At 50.4% G+C, this 20,267-nt stretch overlaps 1 protein-coding gene across 3 annotated transcripts in view; it reads left to right on the top strand.

The window, feature by feature from the left end:
- Window positions 1-20,044, top strand: part of PRKCA (protein kinase C alpha) — a 376,168-nt gene extending 356,124 nt beyond the window's left edge. For all 3 annotated transcript variants that reach the window (XM_033089264.1, XM_033089266.1, XM_033089265.1), the window contains 3 exons: window positions 4,868-4,975; window positions 6,470-6,610; window positions 19,093-20,044. In XM_033089264.1, the coding sequence (XP_032945155.1) occupies window positions 4,868-4,975; window positions 6,470-6,610; window positions 19,093-19,257 (414 nt within the window). In that variant the 3' untranslated portion in view covers window positions 19,258-20,044. The remainder of the gene's footprint in view (window positions 1-4,867; window positions 4,976-6,469; window positions 6,611-19,092) is intronic.
- Window positions 20,045-20,267: the final 223 nt, after the last annotated feature.

The raw sequence follows: 20,267 nt of genomic DNA, 5'->3' as shown, positions 1-20,267 counted from the left end.
CATCATCCCCCATTTGTCTGTCTAAACTCCACAAATTCCATTACAAGGAGGGGACCCCCACCCCCCTGCAGAAAATTGTCCCGCCAAGCCAAGACTTTAAGTTAACAGGTAGCTTAGCTTGAAATCCTCAGTTCAGATCTGTAGAGATTTAAAAAGTAATCATGGGAATGGGGAAGAGAGGGGGAGAGAAGCAATCCAAAACCGTCACGTACTAAGTACCTCAGCAACCTGTCGTCCCCAGGCTCAGTAGCCGGCAGGACTGGAAAGGAAAATGAACGCAATTATAACTTTTCACCATTGACCTGCCTTCGCCACAAAGGCCTGAGAGCACACAATTACCTGTAAGAATGTTCCAGGGTGATCTAGGGAGACTTAATGAGAGCCGTAAAAATGCTCCCGTCCTTTGGCCGCATAATCCCACGCCTGGGAAATTATTCTAGAAAGTGATTCAGAGAAGAAACAAATGATATGCGCAGAGGTGTGTATAGGAGCATTCGTTATGAGAACACAGCTCTGGAAGCAGTGGGAAATGGGCCCCTGGACAAATGAGTCAGACTCGTGATGTATCACCTCAGTGGCGGGTAATCGGAGTGGGGACACTGGGAACTACAGAGAAAGTGTGTTTGCAACAGTGAGTGAAAAACAAACAACTCTGAATTAGGCATCATCATTTGAAACTAATATGAAAAGCCACAGGGTCCAGAGAAAAAAATAGCAATGTTTGTGTTTAGGTAAGGGGAACGTGGGAGCTACTTTCAAGGGCTTCCCCTCCCCGCAGAATATATAACTTTAATTTAAAATGGAGCTTTTCCGAATGTGATGGTCACTGCTGCTGTTCACCAAGTCTTTGGGGCCTCCCTGCCTTCTGGCACATGGGGGATTGTACCTCCCGGTGCACTCATGATGGGGTGGGGCATGGCACCAGTTCTGACCAGTGAGGTCTGGGTGGTGGTGCTGCTGGGTGCAGCGCTTGAGAGCTGGAGCAGAAGATCCCGGGACTCGATGGCATGACCACGATGGCGCCGCTCCACCAGTGTGGGTCCCTGGGCGACCCACAGTGGACGTGTGGCATAAGCAATCCAAATTAGGGCTGGGAAGTCATGCCAGGTCCCTAGTCTCGAGGCCAAAGTCACTCTCTACACAATGACTTGAAATATCTTTATTCTCAGAGCTCATCACTACCCATTGTGCAGGATGTGAATCAGCCCCTTACAGTTTACCGAAACGATCTTCCCAGAACGGCTGAGTCCTCTTTATGTGCTGGGTGCACCAGCAGCTGAGCACTTCCCACTCAGTCCTGCCGGCAGCGGGGCCGGGGGGTCATCCTTCACATTCTAACTACGGAGACAAGCGTGGGAAGCGGCCTTGCTCAGAATGGCTAAGCCCAAGCTCCGAAGTCAGGGTGCCTGGGCTTGAGTCCTGGTTCTGCAACACCCCAGCTCTGTAACCTTGGCCAAAGCACTGAAGGGAAGCTCAGTGACCTCAGCGGTGAAATGGGATGAACAGCACCTGCGTCATAGGGTTGTTGTGAGGAGTGAGTGAGCGATGCCCGCAAAGCCCTCCCACGGAGCCTGGCACAGAGAAGGAAGAGCCTAAGAAGTAAATGTGGTGGCCGGTGCTGCTGTCATTCCTGCCGCTCTCTCCCAAAGAGGGTTCTTCTTTATTGGGCAGTATAGACTCACGGTGGGTGAGAAGAAAACTTCAGGGGTCGGGCATGTGTCCTCCCTGGGATGAGCTAACAGAAGAAGGTCCAATCCTTGGGGCCACACCGGGATGGGACACAGGGTGAAACCCGACAGCTTTGCCACAGGGAGGTGTGGTCTTGCGCCTTTGTTAGAGCTTAGGAATCTTAGTGTAACACATGAGCCTAAGGGGTCTCTGAGGAGCCTTCCAACCCCAGACTGGAATGATTCACATTGCGTTCCACAGCTTTCTTTCCTGCAGGATGCCTCAGGGCCTTTAAAATGTCAGTGTTAATGCAAATCTCCAGAAGGGCCTATAGGGTGCAATCTTGGATCCGGGAATACCCTGTAGGGTTGCTGTTCTAAGGGGTAGTCTCAGGGGGGTGCCCTCAGGGGGGGTACAGGGCGACTTCCCAGTAAAACTCTTCCCCTGACCCACCGTGGACAAGGCCTAATCCTTGACACCGCAGAATCCATTTCAGAAATCAACACATGGGGGAAGCTCGCCTGAGCAAAGGTGGCTCCCGTGCCATGAAGCAGGTGTCAGAGGCCAGTGCCCTGCACTGAACGGTCCCCAGACAATTCCTGTCTCCCACATTAGAGGGGAAAAGAAAGGCTATGGCTGCATTGACTTAATGGTCTTCAAATGAGAAGGAGCTTCTCGTTGCCTCGCTTGAGAAAGATTCCTGGGGAGGGTTTGCTTGAGATTCTCCTTGGAGAAACCTTCTCTTAGGCCTTCGGTTTGGAGTAGCTGTGACTCAGCCCCTGTGGTGTTCTGCTGCTAGTGCCCGAGCTTCTCCAAAGATGCTGGATGACTCTGCCTGGTGCCTTTGTCACTGTTCAGTAGAGGACACCGGCCAGCCACATTCGGCCAGCTTCGTGCACGTGTGACCTGTGCGGTCTCACGGGACCCAAGCTCAGAAGAGACCTGCCCATTTGATTTTAGTGCTGTGCTCTCGTCATCCTGAAGTTCTCAATAATTACCTAATAAGGGGCCTCCCATTTTCATTTTGCACTGAGATCCACAAATTATGAGCTCATCCTGACCAGCGGCCCACGGGCCCCGCTGTCAGTTGGCGATTGGTTGTCCAGAAGCAGAACCTGTGCCCTGCTCACCACCAGGGCACCGGCACGTCACAGAGTATGTACACATAGCGAATTCAGAGTGACTGGAGCCCCCTGGAGTACAGTTCACAGCCCTGAGCAGAAACCACACCACATGTGTTTTAGTTATGAAAATGTCCTTGGCCAAAACTTGGCCACAGTTGCAGGTCACGGATTAGGGAAAATGAGACGTTTTGTGGGTGTCATATAACAGGTGTTCAGAAGAAGAAGGTTGCGTGACATCAGGCAGAGAAGCGGTGGTGGGATGGACGTAGGACTGGCCTCCATTGTAGCTTCTGGCTGGGTGCAGTCACACGCAGACCCCGGCTGTCCTGCTCTGCCCTCTGTAGCAGAAGTAGCACACACCCTGCTGACCCAGGTGACCCTCTGCAGCCTGCACTCCCCGGGGGTGCCTGCCCCCAGCTGATTTGCCCTGTGGGCATCCCAGGTGCCATGTTCCTCCTGCCCACGGAGACTCAGCACGCAGACTTCTGCTCTGCTCCATGTGAGTCAGTCCCAGGCAGGCTAATTTGAGTTCTCCTCCCCCACCTGTGTGCTTCCGCCAAATTAGCCCATCTTAATACCAGGCACTTACAACCGGAAAAGAGGCCTGTTTATTTATATTTTTAAACCAAACAAAAACAAAACGTAAGTGGCATCAGTCACACACACACACCTCCCTTTCTCTCATATCCAGTCCTCCCGGTAGGGCTCCCTTGTGGGCATACCACGGCCAGCTCCCATTCCGGGCTGGGGTCGGGGTGCAGGATGAAGGGTGGAGGCCAGACGAACAGGTTGGGATGACCTGTGAGTGGGGGTTGGCTGACGCGCTGCTTGATTCAAATGTTTCATGAGAAGGGATATCCTACTGACGACTGCACAGTTGTCTTTGGTCCATGATATAGTTTAAGCCAAATTCTGTCATTGTCTGAGCCCTCACCGTGTCAGCCAAAGTGACTGGGACTCCTTTCCATGAGAAGGGAAACACAAGACGAAACGTAGGGTGCTCCATAGGAGGCTGGCCCTGGTCTGCCTTTCGTATGCTAAGCTCAGGGGTAGCTAAGCCAAAGGAGAACATTTAGAAAGTTCCCAGAAGCCCACGTAGCCTGTGGGTGGTCCCACTAGAGTGACAGGTAATTTACTAGACCTCTCAGGATGGAAGACCTGCTAGGGACAAAGCTTGAGGGCAAGATGAGCTCACCTGTCCATCCTGAGGACCCTCGCAGCTCCCCCAGAGATAGTTCATCTGCCTCAATGACAGTACCAGGCCTGCTAAGCACCCTTCTTTGGGCCCTTACGGGGTGCACGACAAAATATCAGGCACTTTACAGACTCACCAGGGAACCTCATTTTATTGGGGAAAAATTAGAAAACTGTGTCGTAAAGAGGTGAGTCACTTGTCTTGCCTGTAGACACCCACCGAGGAGGCAAGGCAGCTAGAATTCTGGTTTAGACCCGCCTGATTTTAAAGCCATGACTTCCCTAAGTGCCGCCCTGCCTCCTGCTCTCCCCGGGGATGTACACCCAGGAGAAAAGGACGAGGAGGTGTCCGGTGGGAGCTAAGTTCCCCTCACCGCCACCGTGTAGATGGCACGTCCGTGAATTCCTGGACCTGGGGGAGTTCTCGTGGCACATGTTCTGATGTCCCCTTCACCCCATGTTCAGATTCCAAAGACATTATAATGCATTCTCCCCGCGGCCCCCCACATTCTGAACACAAAGCCGGCTGTAACCTAACTTGATCATAATTAGGTTTTTAACACATAATTACAAGATTAATGGATTAATTATAATTTATTTGCAATTCATTCAAAGCCTGACTCAAAAAGCATTTTTCTTCGAGATTGTTTTGAGTTGCCCAGGGCAAGATAATTAAAGGGACAGAGGGAAAAAAATGAAGAACACACAGCCTCCGACCTAATTAAAGATAATCAAATAATCCCACAAGCTAACCAAGCTAACTGTAGCCTGTAGTGCCTAGAAACCCGTTCTGTTTCCTGGTGTTGAATTGGGTCTTCGGGCGCCATGTTAATAAATTTCTCTGCCTAACTATTTTGCCATCTTTCTGTTTTCCGGAACAGCCCCCATTTGATGGCGAGGATGAAGACGAGCTATTTCAGTCTATAATGGAGCACAACGTTTCTTATCCAAAATCCTTGTCGAAGGAGGCCGTTTCCATCTGCAAGGGAGTGAGTAGACTTGGCTTCCTTTTATGATGAGGCACCAAGAGAGTTGACAGGAGGGAGACCTTCCCCACGTTTCTAGGTGAAAGGGTGGGAAAATCACAACCCCACGCCACTGCTTTCGGCCACCAAGGCCTGGAACTTGGTGACATGCAGGGCGAAGGGGGAAACATAGAGGCCTGGAAAGTGGATTCACTCCCCACAAGCTTCCTGGAGCTCAGGCCCCGTCAGCTAATCATAGGGTGCGTTAGGTACCAAGTCACCTCATGAAATTGTGGTTCTGGTCACCGGAAGTCACCGTGGGCCCTTGAAAAATGTTAGTTCTCTTCTGTTGCCTCACTTGGCGTGCCTTGGTTAGTTCTTCGTTCATTTCTCTGTTTTTGAGACATAATATACGTCCCGAAATGGGCGCGAATCATCAGTGTGTAGATCAGTGACGTGTCACAAAATGAACACACCCGTGTGACGGCCTGTTTCCAACACCCGAGAAGCCCCTTCCTATTCCATCTTGCAGTCACTGCAGAGATGAGTGGTGCCTCTTTGGAACTTGGCATTTTGAACTTGGCACAAATGGAATCTTGCGCTAGATGCTGCCCGGCCTGGCTTTTTCCCCCCAACACCGTGATGGTGAGATATTCCATATCGCTCTGTATGGTTGTAGTGCCATCTTCCCTATCACTACGTAGAGCTCCAATACGTGAGCAAACCAGTTTGCTTATCCATCCTACTGCTGGTGGCTGTTTGGCTCGTTTCTTCTTTGGTTTGAGGCTGTTACAAATAGAACTGCTATGAACCTCCTGGGTCATGTATTTTGGGAAACATACGAACAAATTTTCTGCTTATTTTTTGGGTTTTTTCCCCCCGTTTTATTGAGGTATAGCTGACAAATAAAATTGTAATATATTTTAAAGTGTACCACGTGATGACTTGATATGCATACATAGTTGGCCCTGGGTTCCACACCCAGGGATTTAAGCAACTGCAGATTGAAAATATTTGGGGAAAAAAGTTATATGGTTGCCGACATGTCCTATGTCGTTAAATCTACAATAGCTGCATCTATACTGAACATGTACAGGATTTGTTTTTTCTTGTCATTATTCCCTGAACGATACAGTATAACAATTATTTACATAGCATTTATATTGTAGTAGGTATTGTAAGTAATCTAGAGATGATTTAAAGTATATGGGAGGATGTGTATAGGTTATATGCAGCTATTATGCCATTTTTCTATGAGGGACTTGAGCATCCATAGATTTGGGGATCTGCGGGGGGGTCCAGGAACCAGCCCCCTGTGGATACTGAGGGACAGCTGTGCATCGTGAAAGGATCCCCACAGCCAAGTTCACGTCTCTATCACCTCTCAGAGCTCTTTTTCCTCTTTTAGAAGCGGAACACTTAAGTTCTACACTCCTAGCAAATTTCAAATGTACAATACACGATGATCAGCCACAGTTCCCACATTATACATCACACCCTCTTGCTTCTCCTTTCTAGCTGATGACCAAACATCCGGGCAAACGACTGGGCTGTGGGCCCGAGGGAGAGAGGGACGTGCGAGAACACGCCTTCTTCCGGAGGATCGACTGGGAGAAACTAGAGAACAGGGAGATCCAGCCGCCCTTCAAGCCCAAAGTGGTGAGTAAGAGGCGCAGCCGGTTTCCTGAGCCCTGTTCCCCAAATCCTGGAGGTGTCCCACCCACCCTTTTCCCTGGCCTCTACAGGGTGGGAAAAATGGCCAGGTCCCAGCCTTGCACTCAATTCTGTGGTCTGAGCAACCAGGATTCCTGCTGACTTTGACAGTAAAGAGAGACCAGGCAGTGAGGGGGAGTCTGTGTCCACCGAGGGGGTGTCTGTGCCCGTTGTGCAGCCAGGGGCAGCTGCAGAGCACCTCCTTCCCCACAACACGATTACAGAGCTGGGGCAGGTGTGCTTGGGGTTTGAATTTCGTGGACTGGAATTCCTTGGTGTGAGTGCTTGGCCAGACTTCTCATCTGTTTCCAGCTTTCCTGGATTTCCTGGCTTTGTCTTGTCCCGAAGGTAGCCTGAAGCATAACTGTCGGGAGGCCCTGGGTGCAGGTCCCCGCTGGCCCCGTCCCTGCTGTAAGGGGTGTGTGGTGTCAAGCACCGTTTTGGGCGTTGCCACCTTCATCCAGATGCTTCCTCTATGACTCCCGTTTGTTTCTTTCTTTTGTTTAACAAATACTACGGGCCAGGCCCTGTTCTCAGGGGTTCAACAATTGGGTCATTTAACGCTCCAACAGCCCTGGGAGGTGGGTACCGTTGTCCCCAATTACAGTTGGAGAAACGGAGGCACGGAGAGGCTGAGTGACTTGCTGAGGGCACAAAGCCAGTCCAGGTGGTGGAGCCAGGACCCCGACTCTAGTGTCCTGGCTCCTGGCCCCGCGTCCTCACACACTGCACCATCGTCCCATCTCAGACTGTCCTACACCAGCTTTCTGGTTGTTGCCTGCAGCCCGTGTACATCTCGGGCGGTAAACTGAGAGCCTCTAAGACATCAGCCTCCTCACTCATGCCACCTGCCACTTTGCAGTGCCTCCCAGGGAGCTGCTTTTCCCTGCACCCCATTTCTAAAGGCCGGTGGATCTGTGCCTTCCAGCTCTGCCAGCGTCTCAGCCAGTGTTGGGTAGTCACTGCTGTACCTCTGCTGCCGAGACTGCAAAGACGGCAGCTTTATTGCACAGTCAGTTTCCAAAGTGTCCACTGGGGGTTTCGGCCCCAATGTGTCTCCTCTGACAGGTGCCCCCTGAGCAGGCAAAGGGGACCCTTCCTGGTGGCTGAGTTACTAACTGGGTGCCACAGAGCTTTATTGTCAGAGTGGCAACTTCCTCATCAAATATGCGTATGTGTCCTCCACTCCAAGAATAAAACTGCTGGTGGTGAGCCCATTGATTTTATTTCTCCAAGATATTTTTAGCATGAACTGAAGAAAAACTAGATTTAATCAGGTCAGTTGACTTTCTCCTGAGTCATCATTTCAAATAAGGCCGTTATGTATCTGCCACCCCACCTTCTCTTTAGCCAGTCCTGGGCACTGATTTCAGGGGCTCTCATAGCATCCCCACCCTTTGGTTTACAACACCGGGTTTTGAGGGGTGAGTCATGGGGAGACAGAGTGATAAATGGTGCTGCAAACGGTCTCAGTGGCACATTCTGTTAGGGATTTTCCTTTTTTTCTTTCATATGTATTTAGTCTTCTTAAATATGAAAGGTACACAATAGCATCTAGCACACAGCTTAGTTTCTTTACAGGAACAACATAGAAACACACACCGACCCTGCTTTTAAGAGTTAACAAAATGCAGTTACTTGTCAGTCACTTTCCAGAAAAAGATGAGATGCAGCAAAGTCACCCTACAACACATCTTTTTCTATTTGTTCCCACCTCACTTTCAGAAGAGCTTGTTTATTTGCACAGTGTCCCACTTTTTGTGGCTACTGCAGCCCTAAATTCGGATGTAGGGAAAGCAAAAAGGTGACTTGGCTCCAGCAGCCAAGCATGTAATTTGTCCCCTGTGGGCTCTGAAAACCATGGAGGCACAGTCACACCATGGCAAGCGGTTGAGCCATGAGCCGTGTTAATTTATTTACTCCTGGAGTGCTGCTGTTTATTTGGTTTTTCAACTGAGTGCTGGTTAAAATAAAAAGAAAAGCTAAATTGCTTCTGGTTGTAAAGAAACAGCCCCTGAACTCACAAACAGAAGCAGAAATCATGAGCCAAAGCCCTAAAACTGAAGGGTTTATGTGAAAGGCCTGTCAGCAGGAAGGGAGTGGAGAGCCTGCATCTGCTCCGAGCGAGATTTCTCAGGCAAAAGCCCACGTTCTGCTGGAGAGCCTGCTACAAAAGAGGAAGAAGCCAGAAAATTACAAAGGGACAGGATATGGTACCGCAAGGGAGATAAAAGCAATAGTAGAGGTTGGAAACAAGTGGCTGCAGGAGTGAGCAGCTGACTTTTCGTCCCAAAGCAGAAGGCAGTCAAGGGCAAAGTGACAGATTAGGAAAGTCCTGGTCGCTGAAGGGGCTCAGTTGCCCCTGGTCCCTGCGCCAGGCCAGCTGGGTCGGCTCTGAGTCTCAGGTGCAGGGAGCATTTCAGCAGCCTCCAGGACATCACTGCTCGTGGTGCCACGCAGGAGCAGAAGGACACATGCGAACAACAGAAGAAAGCCAGTGAAATCCAAATGTCATCGAGGCTGCAGACTACGCCGGGGTCGAGGCCACAGCACAGGAGAACCAACTGCGTAGCAACGTGATCCCGTGATGTCATTTCCCATCTTTCTCGGTAAAAAGCATAGCTCCCTGATCCAGAGCTAATGAAAAGGTCAAAAGAGTTTACGGATGAACCACAGAGCCACGTCTCCTCTGACAGGCTGTTTTGTCATTTCAAAGACGCGGCAATACCAGCCAAGCTATCGCTGCTGAGAAAACAATCAGGCAAACACACTGCTGCCAGAGACTTTTTCTTAACATGTGCCGTGATCCCATTTCAGAGAGCATCTCGCCTCTGAGCCGTGTTTGTAGCCCCGGAGGATTGAATTTGCTCATCTTGGTGGAGTTTGCTCCATGCTCGTTGAGCAAGTGCTGGTGAATCAATTTCCCTGAGATTTACCAGAGTGGCTACTGGCTCCTGTGAAATCAAGCCTTTGGTTGGTGTAAATACCAGCAGCAAGACTTCAAGGACCCACAGTTATCTGCAGGGCGCTTTGGGAGATCAAGTTAGCACTTGTAAGCTCGGAACTGTCATCTTTGTTTAATTTTTTTATTTTGTTTTTTGAACCTCCGATGAGAGATTATTCCCAAACCACTGACTTCCCTAAGAGAGCAGAGGACTTCTGTCACTTAGCCACAGAGCTTATCCAAAGGAATCGGGGTCCCCAGAGTGGCCCATCTCTTTTCATTTTCCTGCCTGCCAAAGTGACATCACTGAAGCTAGACCAAAGTGCCATGGAAAATGTGAAATTCTGCCACCGAAGACATTGCCAGATGCGGTGGATCCATCAGCAGGCTGCCACGGCGACATTAAGGGCAGGATCTGTAGTGTGGCCATGGCCTGGCTTCTGTCTGAGTCGTCCATAAAGGAGCAGAGAGAGGAGAGTGACTAGGGTGGGTGTGGGGGCTGTGGCTCAGAGGTGTGCCTGCTCACACCCCAGGCACGGAGTGGCAGTGGGGAGGGAAGTGCCTGCAGGAAACCCACGGGGGGGAGGTGAGAGGGGAGCACCCAGTGTCCCCGAAAGGCCACCGCGTGCAATTGTGAAGATGGAGATGATTTTCTAGAAGGCGGGCTGATCACTGTGTGCTGGTTTTTTGTGTGAAACAAAAACAGCTGTGTGTGCTCTCTTGGAGATGGAGCAGCCGCGTCACTCTCTTTCCCTCCTTATGGAAAAAGGCACAGAGCAAGCTGGTTTCAGTGTCCCTTCAAGGAAACAAAACGTAGAGGAGCCTCTGCTCCACAGACGCAAGGACCGTCCGCTCAGCATTTGGCTGATGTTCTGAACGAAAACCTGACCCATCAAAAAGAGGCCCGTGAGTACTCAGAAGAGCCCATGGAAGAAGACACCTTTTTTTATTTTTAAGTTTAAAACAAGATGTCAGCCCTGAAAAGGTCAATGTTCAGTTTCTGAAGGAGGAGTGAGAGGGTCCTGGCTGCCTCCTGAGGCCTCAGGTAAAGTAGGAGGTGATGTGGCCCACCTGCGTGGCCCAGCATCCTGAGAACTCGCCGGGGGAGAGGAAGCCCTTTCCCTCTCCTTTGCCCGAGAAATAAGAGGCCTGAGTTTTAGTCTCTGCAGCACGCCTCAGAGGTGCACCCCCGTGAGCCAACATCCTGGTCTCGTGTCCTGCTGAATTTTGTAGGCTTTTATCCTGATTTATTATTTATGTGCATACAACTCCCAAGAATAGCCTTCCGATTTCCACTCATCCTGCCCATGATAAATAACCGTCTCTACAAATATTGGAAGTGGAAAGTTAATTGATTTTTCGTTTTTGAATTCTATCCATGGACACCAAGGAGTAGCATAGCTAGTTCCCAGACCATCCAAAAGCATTCGCTGCACTTAAATGGTGATTAGAGAGAGAGAAATTAATCTGTAAAGTTAACACCGAGAAATATATTCCAGAGTTGATAGGTGAGCAGAGCACTTTGGGAATAGCCCGTCGTTCACAGGTAGGCTTTCTAGTGAAATTACTGTAGTTGTTTTATTGAAAAGAGACAGGAAAAAAAATAGCTTCCATCATCAGGACATTGTCAGCCTTTCAGCAAGAGCCAGAGAGACAAGCACGTTGAGAGCAAGTGTAGGTGTCACTGTGGTGAGAACCCAACGTCACATCAGGTTCCTTTTCGCAGTCAGTCCTTTATTTCAGTGTCAGTGGCTTGTTTAGATGATGGTTTCATTATCAAAGTAGTTTCCGTGTTCCTTTTTATGTTTTTAATTTATTTTGAAATAGTGTCTAATTTCAGGCTTGCACAGGAGTTGCAAGAATAGTTTGAAGAATTCCTGTGTTCCCCTTCCCCAGATGCCCTATGTGTTAACATTTTACCGCATTTGCTTTATCATTCTTTACAGCTGAGTGCATGTGTGTGCGCAGACACACACGTATATGGTTTTTTTCTCCCTGAATCATTTGCGAGTAAGTGGCAGATATAATATCTCTTCACACCTGAATAATTCCATGTGTGTTTCCTAAAACGAAGGCCATCTCATGGCGTTATGATCTTTTCACCATTGCTCGGAAGAGGAATTCGTGCAGAGTAGCAGCTGTCCAGGTGCAAGGAGGGGGAGGGGCCCTCTGAGCGATCAGCCGCAGGCAGCCTGGGGCTGCGTCTGATCAGGTCTCTCGGATGATGCATAGGTTCGTTGTCTGGGCCTTTCAGTGGAAGCAGAAGCAGTGATACTAATTAAAATGGAGCTTCTCGAGACTTCAGGGAGCTTCACGGAGGACACAGGAACACTAACCAGCCCTTGGAGCCTACAGTCGGCCACCTCATGGTGCACTTCGGGTTGATTTAATAAGCTTTTAAACCCACCTGAGACAGCATCTTCTACTTGGTTAATTAGGGACAAGAAGTCTTCCTTTTCTTTGATAATGATTCTCCCAAACACATTTCTACCTGAAAGAGAAATGGGAAGAAATGAGACATTTAAAATGATAATCAATGTAAATAAGCAGTTGTAGTGCAAGCTCCAGGGAGCTGCAGTGGCGAGTGACAGGACAAATGCAGACCCTGTGTTCCTCCGGTTGTGTGACGTGACAAGTTCCCATTGTCTGAAATAAAGGTCTCAGATAACAAGGGTCATTACAACAACCTGCCTTGGAAAAGGAGCCTTCAACCGTCCAAAGAGGGCCATTCATATAAAGACCCAAAGGAGCATGCTTGTATTCCATAGAACACAGCCCGGGATAAGCCAGAACTTTTGCCCTCACACGCACCTCATACCCGCCGGGCTCTGGCACCTCCAAGAATCCACTCCTTTAACATGTGGCTTAGAGCCTGTGTCTAGCACACGGCGCAGCAAAAATCCCACCCCCTCAGGACCAAAACTGGTCCTTTCTGAAATGTGCTCTAGGGCAACAGGTAAAACAGGCACTGTTATTTTTATCTGAGAATCCAGTGCCTGTCACCAGTCTCACCACAGGTGATGCTGGCAGGAGACAAAGGAGTTCCCAATCCCTGTTCTGCAAGTTATTATTAAAATACTAGCTCTAGGTGGTGAAGCAGACAGGTAAGCAATAGAGAAGGGTAGAAAGTGAAAAGTCACTCTCTCCCCCTCCCCAACTACTGGCCCTACTGTTCACTGTCTTTTCTGTAACTTTCTCGAAAGTTGTATGCGCATGTGACTGTATTCACAGGTGACGTTGGACCACGCATTCGGTTTTGCACCTTGCGTCTGTTACACAACACTATTATCTCAGAGGTGTTTCCATGTCAGCTCCTGGGTGTTTGTGGCGTCCTTCACATGGGCCATCCCAATTCTTGTGTTCCGAGGCCAGGCACTGACTGTTTCCCAAATACTCTCCCTGTCCGTTCTTCTTCTCCAGACTGTCCGTACCAAAGCGCACTGGCTTCAGTGGGCATCCAGGTCTTCGGTGAGCACATTTCCAGAACCTTGGGTGACTGAACGAGCACGCTACCCTCACTTGTTAACCCTTAGCGTGTGTTCCTGCTTCTTGTGTGGGCCATGCACGGAAGACGAGTCCCTGAGCATGCGGGTCTTCTTAGGAAGGGCAGACCCGCAGCGGCCGCCAGGGGCCCTGCTCCCTCCTCGGTGGTTCCGTGGTATGGCCGTGACCGCCCGGGAGGCCCAAAGCAGACTGCACCCGCTCATTTCTGCTGCTGGTTATTTAATTAAAGCAAGACAGTGCTCCACCGCAGTCAGGAAGCCGTGTCCAGGTGTGGGCGGCGTTCTTACTAACACACTTCCCCAGGACTGCGGCACCGGGCTACGGTCAGCCCCCAAAACCGGGCCTGGAAATACAGCTAACGGTTCCCCTAAGACAAGCACCTCCTGCTGCCTCTAGTCATTGTCACGGACGTCCCCACCTCATAAGTTTCCTTTCTCCTTCCTGTTGCTACACGCCTTTTCTCTTGGTTTGTTCCATGCTCTTCCTGCTCTTCTGGGTTTTGTTTGGATTTGCTTTGTGATGGCGGTGTTTTCGCGCTTCTCACACGCCCCCTAATTCCCATGCCAGTGACCGTGGGTTACATACGACATGACTGAGAGCCAAGGTAAAGGACGGGATTGAGACCGACACATGTGTGGTTCACGGTCGGTGGCCTCTCCCAGGTAAGCATCAGAACCGAGAAGCCACCCTCCCCACGGCCCGTGACCCAGGATGCAAAGGGCTGTGAGTGGACCGTGTGTCCCGTGGGGCTCCGGATGGGGAGCACCGCACTCCCCAATTCCACCCCGAGTCCCCGTCCCTCCCAGCTTTGTCACAGCTTCACCATGCCTGATTTCTCCTGGCTTCATTTTATTAACTGATGGTTTTTACCAAGTAGGTAGGAATGTCAAAATAACAGAGGAGTTAAGTCCTGAACGCAGAGCTGAGGAAGGGGTAGATTATTCAGTGCTCATCATGCCGCAGAGATCACACGCCTTGTACGCGCCGGCGCTTGCGCTCCACGTTGTACCTTTCGGTCAGTATCACGCCTGCTCAGTGAGAAAGGGTCGCTCACCTCCTAGTACCTTCGATGCCGTGAAAGGTGGATATGCACATCGCCAGTGTCCTTTTACAAAGAGGGGCAGCGAGTTCCCCAAAGCTGTACCCTCGGCTTTTGACTTCTGGTCAGGTCCTTCACCCCATTGTACCTCCATTTTCCCTTGGGTGTCAGACATGGCCCCGTGAACACAGACATCGTCTGGTCTCAGGGGTGCCAAGGACCTGTCTGGGCTCCCACGCTGCCCACGTAGGTGTGGGCCACCTCCTGCCCTCCATCTTTGTCCCACAGCAGTACGTGCGTGGTACCTTACATCCCAGATGTCAAAAGCCTCAGCTGGTGAAAGATTCGGGTGGCCTTTGGGGCTGACGACGGTGCACACCCAGAGCTCCGAGGTCAAGGACAACCCACACCTGCTGTTATCACAGACCACAGTGGAGGCTGCCCTTTCAATGGCCATGGTGATAACCTTCCCACTTCCTCCCTGAGGCACGTTGGGAGGATGTCTGCACTCTGGCCAGCTTTAGTTTTCACTCAGGTCGTCCCTCGTTCACTCGCTCATTCATAGTCACAGGTACCACTAGCTGCCCCCCGAGCCCTCTCCTGCCTCCTCTCTGCCTCTTCTTACTCCCTCTCAGATCCAAGGTGGCGCCCGAGGCCCATGCCCATAAGCTGGTGGTTCTGAGTAAGATGGCTCACAGGTGGTCGCAGGAATCGCTTGTACCTTAGAAATACAGATGCTTGTTAGAGCCTTCGTTCATCTTTTCCCCAAAGATCCAAAAAGCACTGACTTTCAGGGTCCTCTTCAATAGGTAACGGTGACTATGAGAATAGTTGCAGTTCTCCACACAAACATCTTGAAAAACAAGCAATTCAAGATCTTGTCCAGTTTGATTTAAAGGACAGTGTCTTTTTCTGGGCCTCATTTCGCTAAGAGCTGTGCAGGACTCGTGTTTTTTTTTTTTTTGGGAGGGGGAGGCGAACAGGACTTTATTGGGGGAACAGTGTGTACTTCCAGGATTTTTTCCAAGTCAAGTTGTTGTCCTTTCAATCTTAGTTGTGGAGGGCGCAGTTCACCTCCAGGTCCAGTTGCCATTGTTAGTTGCAGGGGGTGCTGCCCACCATCCCTTGCAGGAGTTGAACCGGCAACCTTGTGGTTGAGAGCCCACGCTCCAACCAACTGAGCCATCCGGGAGGCAGCTCAGCTCAAGGTGCTGTGTTCAATCTTAGTCACAGGGGGAGAAGCCCACCATCCCTTGAGGGACTCGAGGAATCGAACTGGCAACCTTGTGGTTGAGAGCCCACTGGCCCATGTGGGAATCGAACCGGCAGCCTTCGGAGTTAGGAGCATGGAGCTCTAACCACCTGAGCCACCGGGCCGGCCCAGGGCTTGTTTTTAAAGTGTTATTAGACCCTCCCTTAAAACCAGCACTTTCTCACAGTGCTGAAGCTGGGGTAAAAATAGCTGTCCTCCCGCCCCTGCCCCTTCTGGGGGAGAAGTGGCTTCTTTCCGGTATGACTTCCCTCGGGATAAAAATTCCTTCTGTGTGCTAGGTCTCATCAGGTTCTCAGATTCAGCTTCCAGCTTTTCCAGGGCTTGCTTCCCCTTGGCTCACAGTTCTTACTCTTTGCCCTCAGCCTGTCCCAGCCTCAGGTCTCTCCACTTAAGTGGACAGGTTTAAGAAAGGCTTTCATTTGCCAGCATGCGATTTCTCTCTCTTTGGGATCAGGGAAATCCCACCAGGACTGAGAGTGAGGACAAGGAGGAAGAGGTTCCCGGTGGTGGGCAGTCCTGAGACCGCGGGCGGCATTCCCCCTATACATGCTCACAGCAGCGCTGGCTGCCAGTGGCCTGGTCCCTTAGCGCTGCCGGCCCCTGCTGGCCCAGCACGAGGCCTTAAGCAGCGTGGGTTTCCATCCCGTGTGTTACTGAACTTGGCTTTCCGATAGCCCTCAGGAGTAACCCTCTTCTGGACCATCGTGGACCATCCTGTCCCTGTCCCCAGGCTTCTCAGTAGTGATGTGTGGGTGCTCCCCTTTTTAGATCTTAGAAAACTCTTGTTTTAGTTGCTTTGTTGTTTTATTTTGTTTTCACTGTTCTGTGGCAGTTCAGCCATGACTTTTGGAATGTCCCACTGGAAGATGATTTGTGAACAAAGATGGCCCAGGAAGGGTCAGACCTGTGCAATCTCTTCACAGAACAGATGGGCAAATCCAGAGCTGGACTGATAGATCTCCAGCCGGGAGAGGGATATTTTACCTTGGCTTGCTTTCCTCTTCCTTCTAGGGATGTCACCTTCTTTTATATTTTTCTAGAAATTCTTTTTTGTTCATCTTTGCTTGGTTAGTGAACAGCAAGAGAAATGCCAATGGTCTCTTTCTAAGGGAGCCTCTGAGAGCGCTCACAGGCAATGTCCTTGAATGGTGTTGATGAATCGAGTCCCCAAAGGACATTCTCCTTGACGCCAACCCCACCGAGGCTATGATGCTTGCTGACACCACTTTGGCCTTGGACTTCGGCAGCTTCTCCATTCTCTGCTGTCACATATGGCTGTTGTTTTCTAATTTCCTTGTTTGGCCTCACTGACCTTAGGACCAACTGAGCCTCACACTCACTATATCCCAGGTTTCTCAACAAGAGCACGGTTGACATTTTGGACCGACAGTTCTTTGTTGTAGGCAGCTGTCCTGTGCACTGCAGTTGTTTAACAGCATCCCTGACCTCTACCCTCGGCCCAAGTCATGACAACCAGAAACGAATTCAGACATTGCCCAATGGCCCTGAGGAAGGGGTGGGGTGCAAAATCATCCTTGATTGAGAACCACTGGTATATCCAAAGGAGGGCTGCTTCTTGAGCTGTTGCCATTGTCACGGCCGTGTCTGAATGTGGTGCCCCGTGCAAGTCGGTTCTGGTTGGTTGGTTGGTTGGTTGGTTGTTTGTTTGGGTGGTGGTTGTTTGATTGGTTGGTTGGTTGGTTGGTTGTTTGGTTGGTTGGTTGCTTGTTTGGTTGGTTGGTTGCTTGTTTGGTTGGTTGGTTGGTTGGTCAGTTGAACTGATGAATCCAGTGCAGATCCCTGATTAATTCCTGGGAAGAAGCGTTGCGCCCTTCTCCCTCGAAGAGCCTTCTGAATGGTTCAGAATAGCCTATACATGTGGGAGAATGCCAACTCCAGGCTCTGCTTCTGCTGACCTTTGCTTCGAAGGCACTTTGTGTTCTTCCAAGGAAAAACAAATTTGGAAACAGGGAGCGTGGAGGGCAAACTCCCCCATCCCACATGCGGGAGGCAGGACCTACGTGATGAGCAGGACTAATACTCAGTATGGCCTCCGTCGAGTGGCTGGAAGGGCCCCCAAACAATCCCTGTGCCCTGACCCCGCCTACCCCCACCAAAATACGCGCCCCTCGCCCGCCCACCAGTCACTGGTCCAAACTCTCCTCCGGTTAAGAGCAGGTGTAACTTATGAAAAGGAGAACGAGCCAGAAAGGAAAGCTATCCATTATGAAGACCTTACTTTGAATTCATGCCATGCTTTCCACCGTGGTAGGTACCAAGGGGCAGGTTTTATTGATGATAAAAGGGGAGAAAAAGCATAAAGAAACTAGATTCTCAAGGAAACCTTCTAGAAGATGGGGAAGAAATGTGGATAAGGAGGTGAGAATGTATGGCCCCTGAGACTAAACTGGCCTTAGAAAAATAACAGCACGTCTGTCACGCTCTCACCACAAGCTGGGTTGTGTGCGAAACACTGTACATGTATCCTTCATAGCAGCCCAGGGAGAGAACTCTCCCCTTTCACAGATGAGGGAATGGGGAGGACCACACTTCACAGTTTACCTAGAGCCGTCCTCTTAAAGCCCCAGGAATGCCTGGTTAGTTTACAACTCTGTTGACTCATGTGCCCTGTGGTACCAGCAGGTGAAAGCTATCATTTGCACCATGTGGCCTTTGATACTTTGTGTCACCAGTGCACCTCCCAACACCCCCGCCCCGCCCCCCATCTTGGAGTCACCCTGGGATCCTCGTGGCTTCAACAAGCCACAGCCCTTCTGGGTGGCTGGGAAAGTGAGGCTACGCCTCTCCCCCATGTAGGGGTCTGGCTGCCAGCAGTGGTGCTTAAGCTGCTGTGCTTCTCAGAGCCTCCAGCAGGGCAGCTCTGCCTGCCGCCCCGTCCACACTGAGCACCACTGAGTGGTGGACTTGAAGGAAAGGAATATCCAAGACAGACAGCGGGTTTTACTCTGCCTGCTGCAGGCACCGATGCAAACCTCCAGCCTGAGCCCACCCTGCAGGTGAACTCCATGTCAACCTGTGTGCCAGTTGACCGGCTATATTTAGATGTGCTGAAGCCAGCTGGGCCCACGCGTGAAGGTCCCAACCTTGCCACCACACCTACCCCAACGTTGGTTCAAGATTAATTTAGGGGTTGAGGTTTTTAGAACATCCCAGTTGGAAGACAAGAATAACACAGCTTTTACTTTATTTCAAATACGGTTTCAAAGAACCAAATGTGGGACAGTCCTCTCAACCTCTGGGTTCGAGGGTAACGGCCTGCATTCCCGCCCAGCATCCTGGCCTTTCAACATGGAACAGTGACTGATGGCCCCGGGCGTGTGGCATCCATGCTCATGGCCTTGCTTGCTCTGTGAAGTGGAAATGAAATGAAAGAGCTGCCCCCTGGTTGCTGCCTTACTGTCAACAGTGCATTTCCACCTAAGGTTTCGGTGCTGGCGGTATTTCAAGATTTACAACAGAGTGAGTCTCCGTTATTGTTGGCTGTGCCTGGCTTTTGAATCCAGTAGACCTGCAAATCCTCCGAAATTCTTCCTGCCTAACCAGCCCCAATTGCCCCAGGCCACCCTCCTCCCTGCAGAGGGTTCTTCGAGAGCTGCTCCCTGTGTGATCATACTGACCGACCTCTCCTTTTTCTTTTTTCTCCACAGTGCGGCAAAGGAGCGGAAAACTTTGACAAGTTCTTCACCCGAGGGCAACCTGTCTTAACCCCTCCCGATCAGCTGGTCATTGCTAACATAGACCAGTCTGACTTTGAAGGGTTCTCGTATGTCAACCCCCAGTTTGTGCACCCCATCTTACAGAGTGCAGTATGAAGCTCACCGGCGAGAACGAACGCCTCCCCCGCCCCTAGCGCCCCCAGCAGTGGGGAATGATCCTTAACCCTAAAATTTTAAGGCCACAGCCTTGTTTCTTGTTCGATGTGGGGGCCTGAAAATTGTAGGGTTATTAGTCCAAATGTGACCAACTGTTCAGGGTCTCTCTTACAACCAAGAACATTATCTTAGTGGAAGATGATATAATGTACAGTGTCCAGTTGAATTATGTAGAAGTCACCACCTCTGGCTGTAGGTTGACCCATCCTAGAACGTAAGCAGACTCTTGCCCCTTTTTTGGTACGATTTCATACATTTTTCCACATCCTCTGTCTGGTGATTTTCACCTTCAGGGACCCCCCGTCAGTCATGTGAAAATGCACCTGCCCCAGGGCGGGGGGCTGGGCACATCGCCACCTAAGGCGCCTTTGGAATGAAAGAACAGGGATCCCAGAGAGTAAGCGAGGCGGGACTGGAGGTAGGGAGGCTTCTGAATACCTGCTACTTCTGTTCTCTGCCTTGATGAGAAACAGTCCCTACATTCCCACAGGCCGGGATGTCATTGGCACACTCAGTTTTCGAGAGAGAGAGAGAGAGAGAGAGAGAGAGAGAGAGAGAGAGAGAGAGAGAGAGAGAGAGAGAGAGAGAGAGAGGAAGACCTCAGATGAGTGTTCGGTGAATCTTTCATCTTGTACCCTACTTGATTGATCCCTATCTTGATACTTGCATTTCTTTTTAAGAGGCCAAATCTTCTAAGGACTTTGCTAAATGAGCATGTGAAACCATGTCAGATCAAGGATAAACCAGCGTGTGCGTATGTCCGTTTTAATCTCTGGGAGATTATTCTGTGATCCAGCGTGCCATCAGCAATTATGCCACTACTCACAGTGTTGTTAGCCAACCCCTTCCCCCCACGAATATTTTTGCTACCTGCTTCCTAAGAAGCTGAAGTGGACGCCCCATCCCCTTTTGTATACTTATTTATTTAATAGGCTGCAGTGTCGTATAGG

The sequence above is a fragment of the Rhinolophus ferrumequinum genome, chromosome 21, assembly GCF_004115265.2.
Source record: "Rhinolophus ferrumequinum isolate MPI-CBG mRhiFer1 chromosome 21, mRhiFer1_v1.p, whole genome shotgun sequence".
NCBI lineage: Eukaryota > Metazoa > Chordata > Mammalia > Chiroptera > Rhinolophidae > Rhinolophus > Rhinolophus ferrumequinum.
This window is presented reverse-complemented; position numbering and strand designations above follow the sequence as displayed.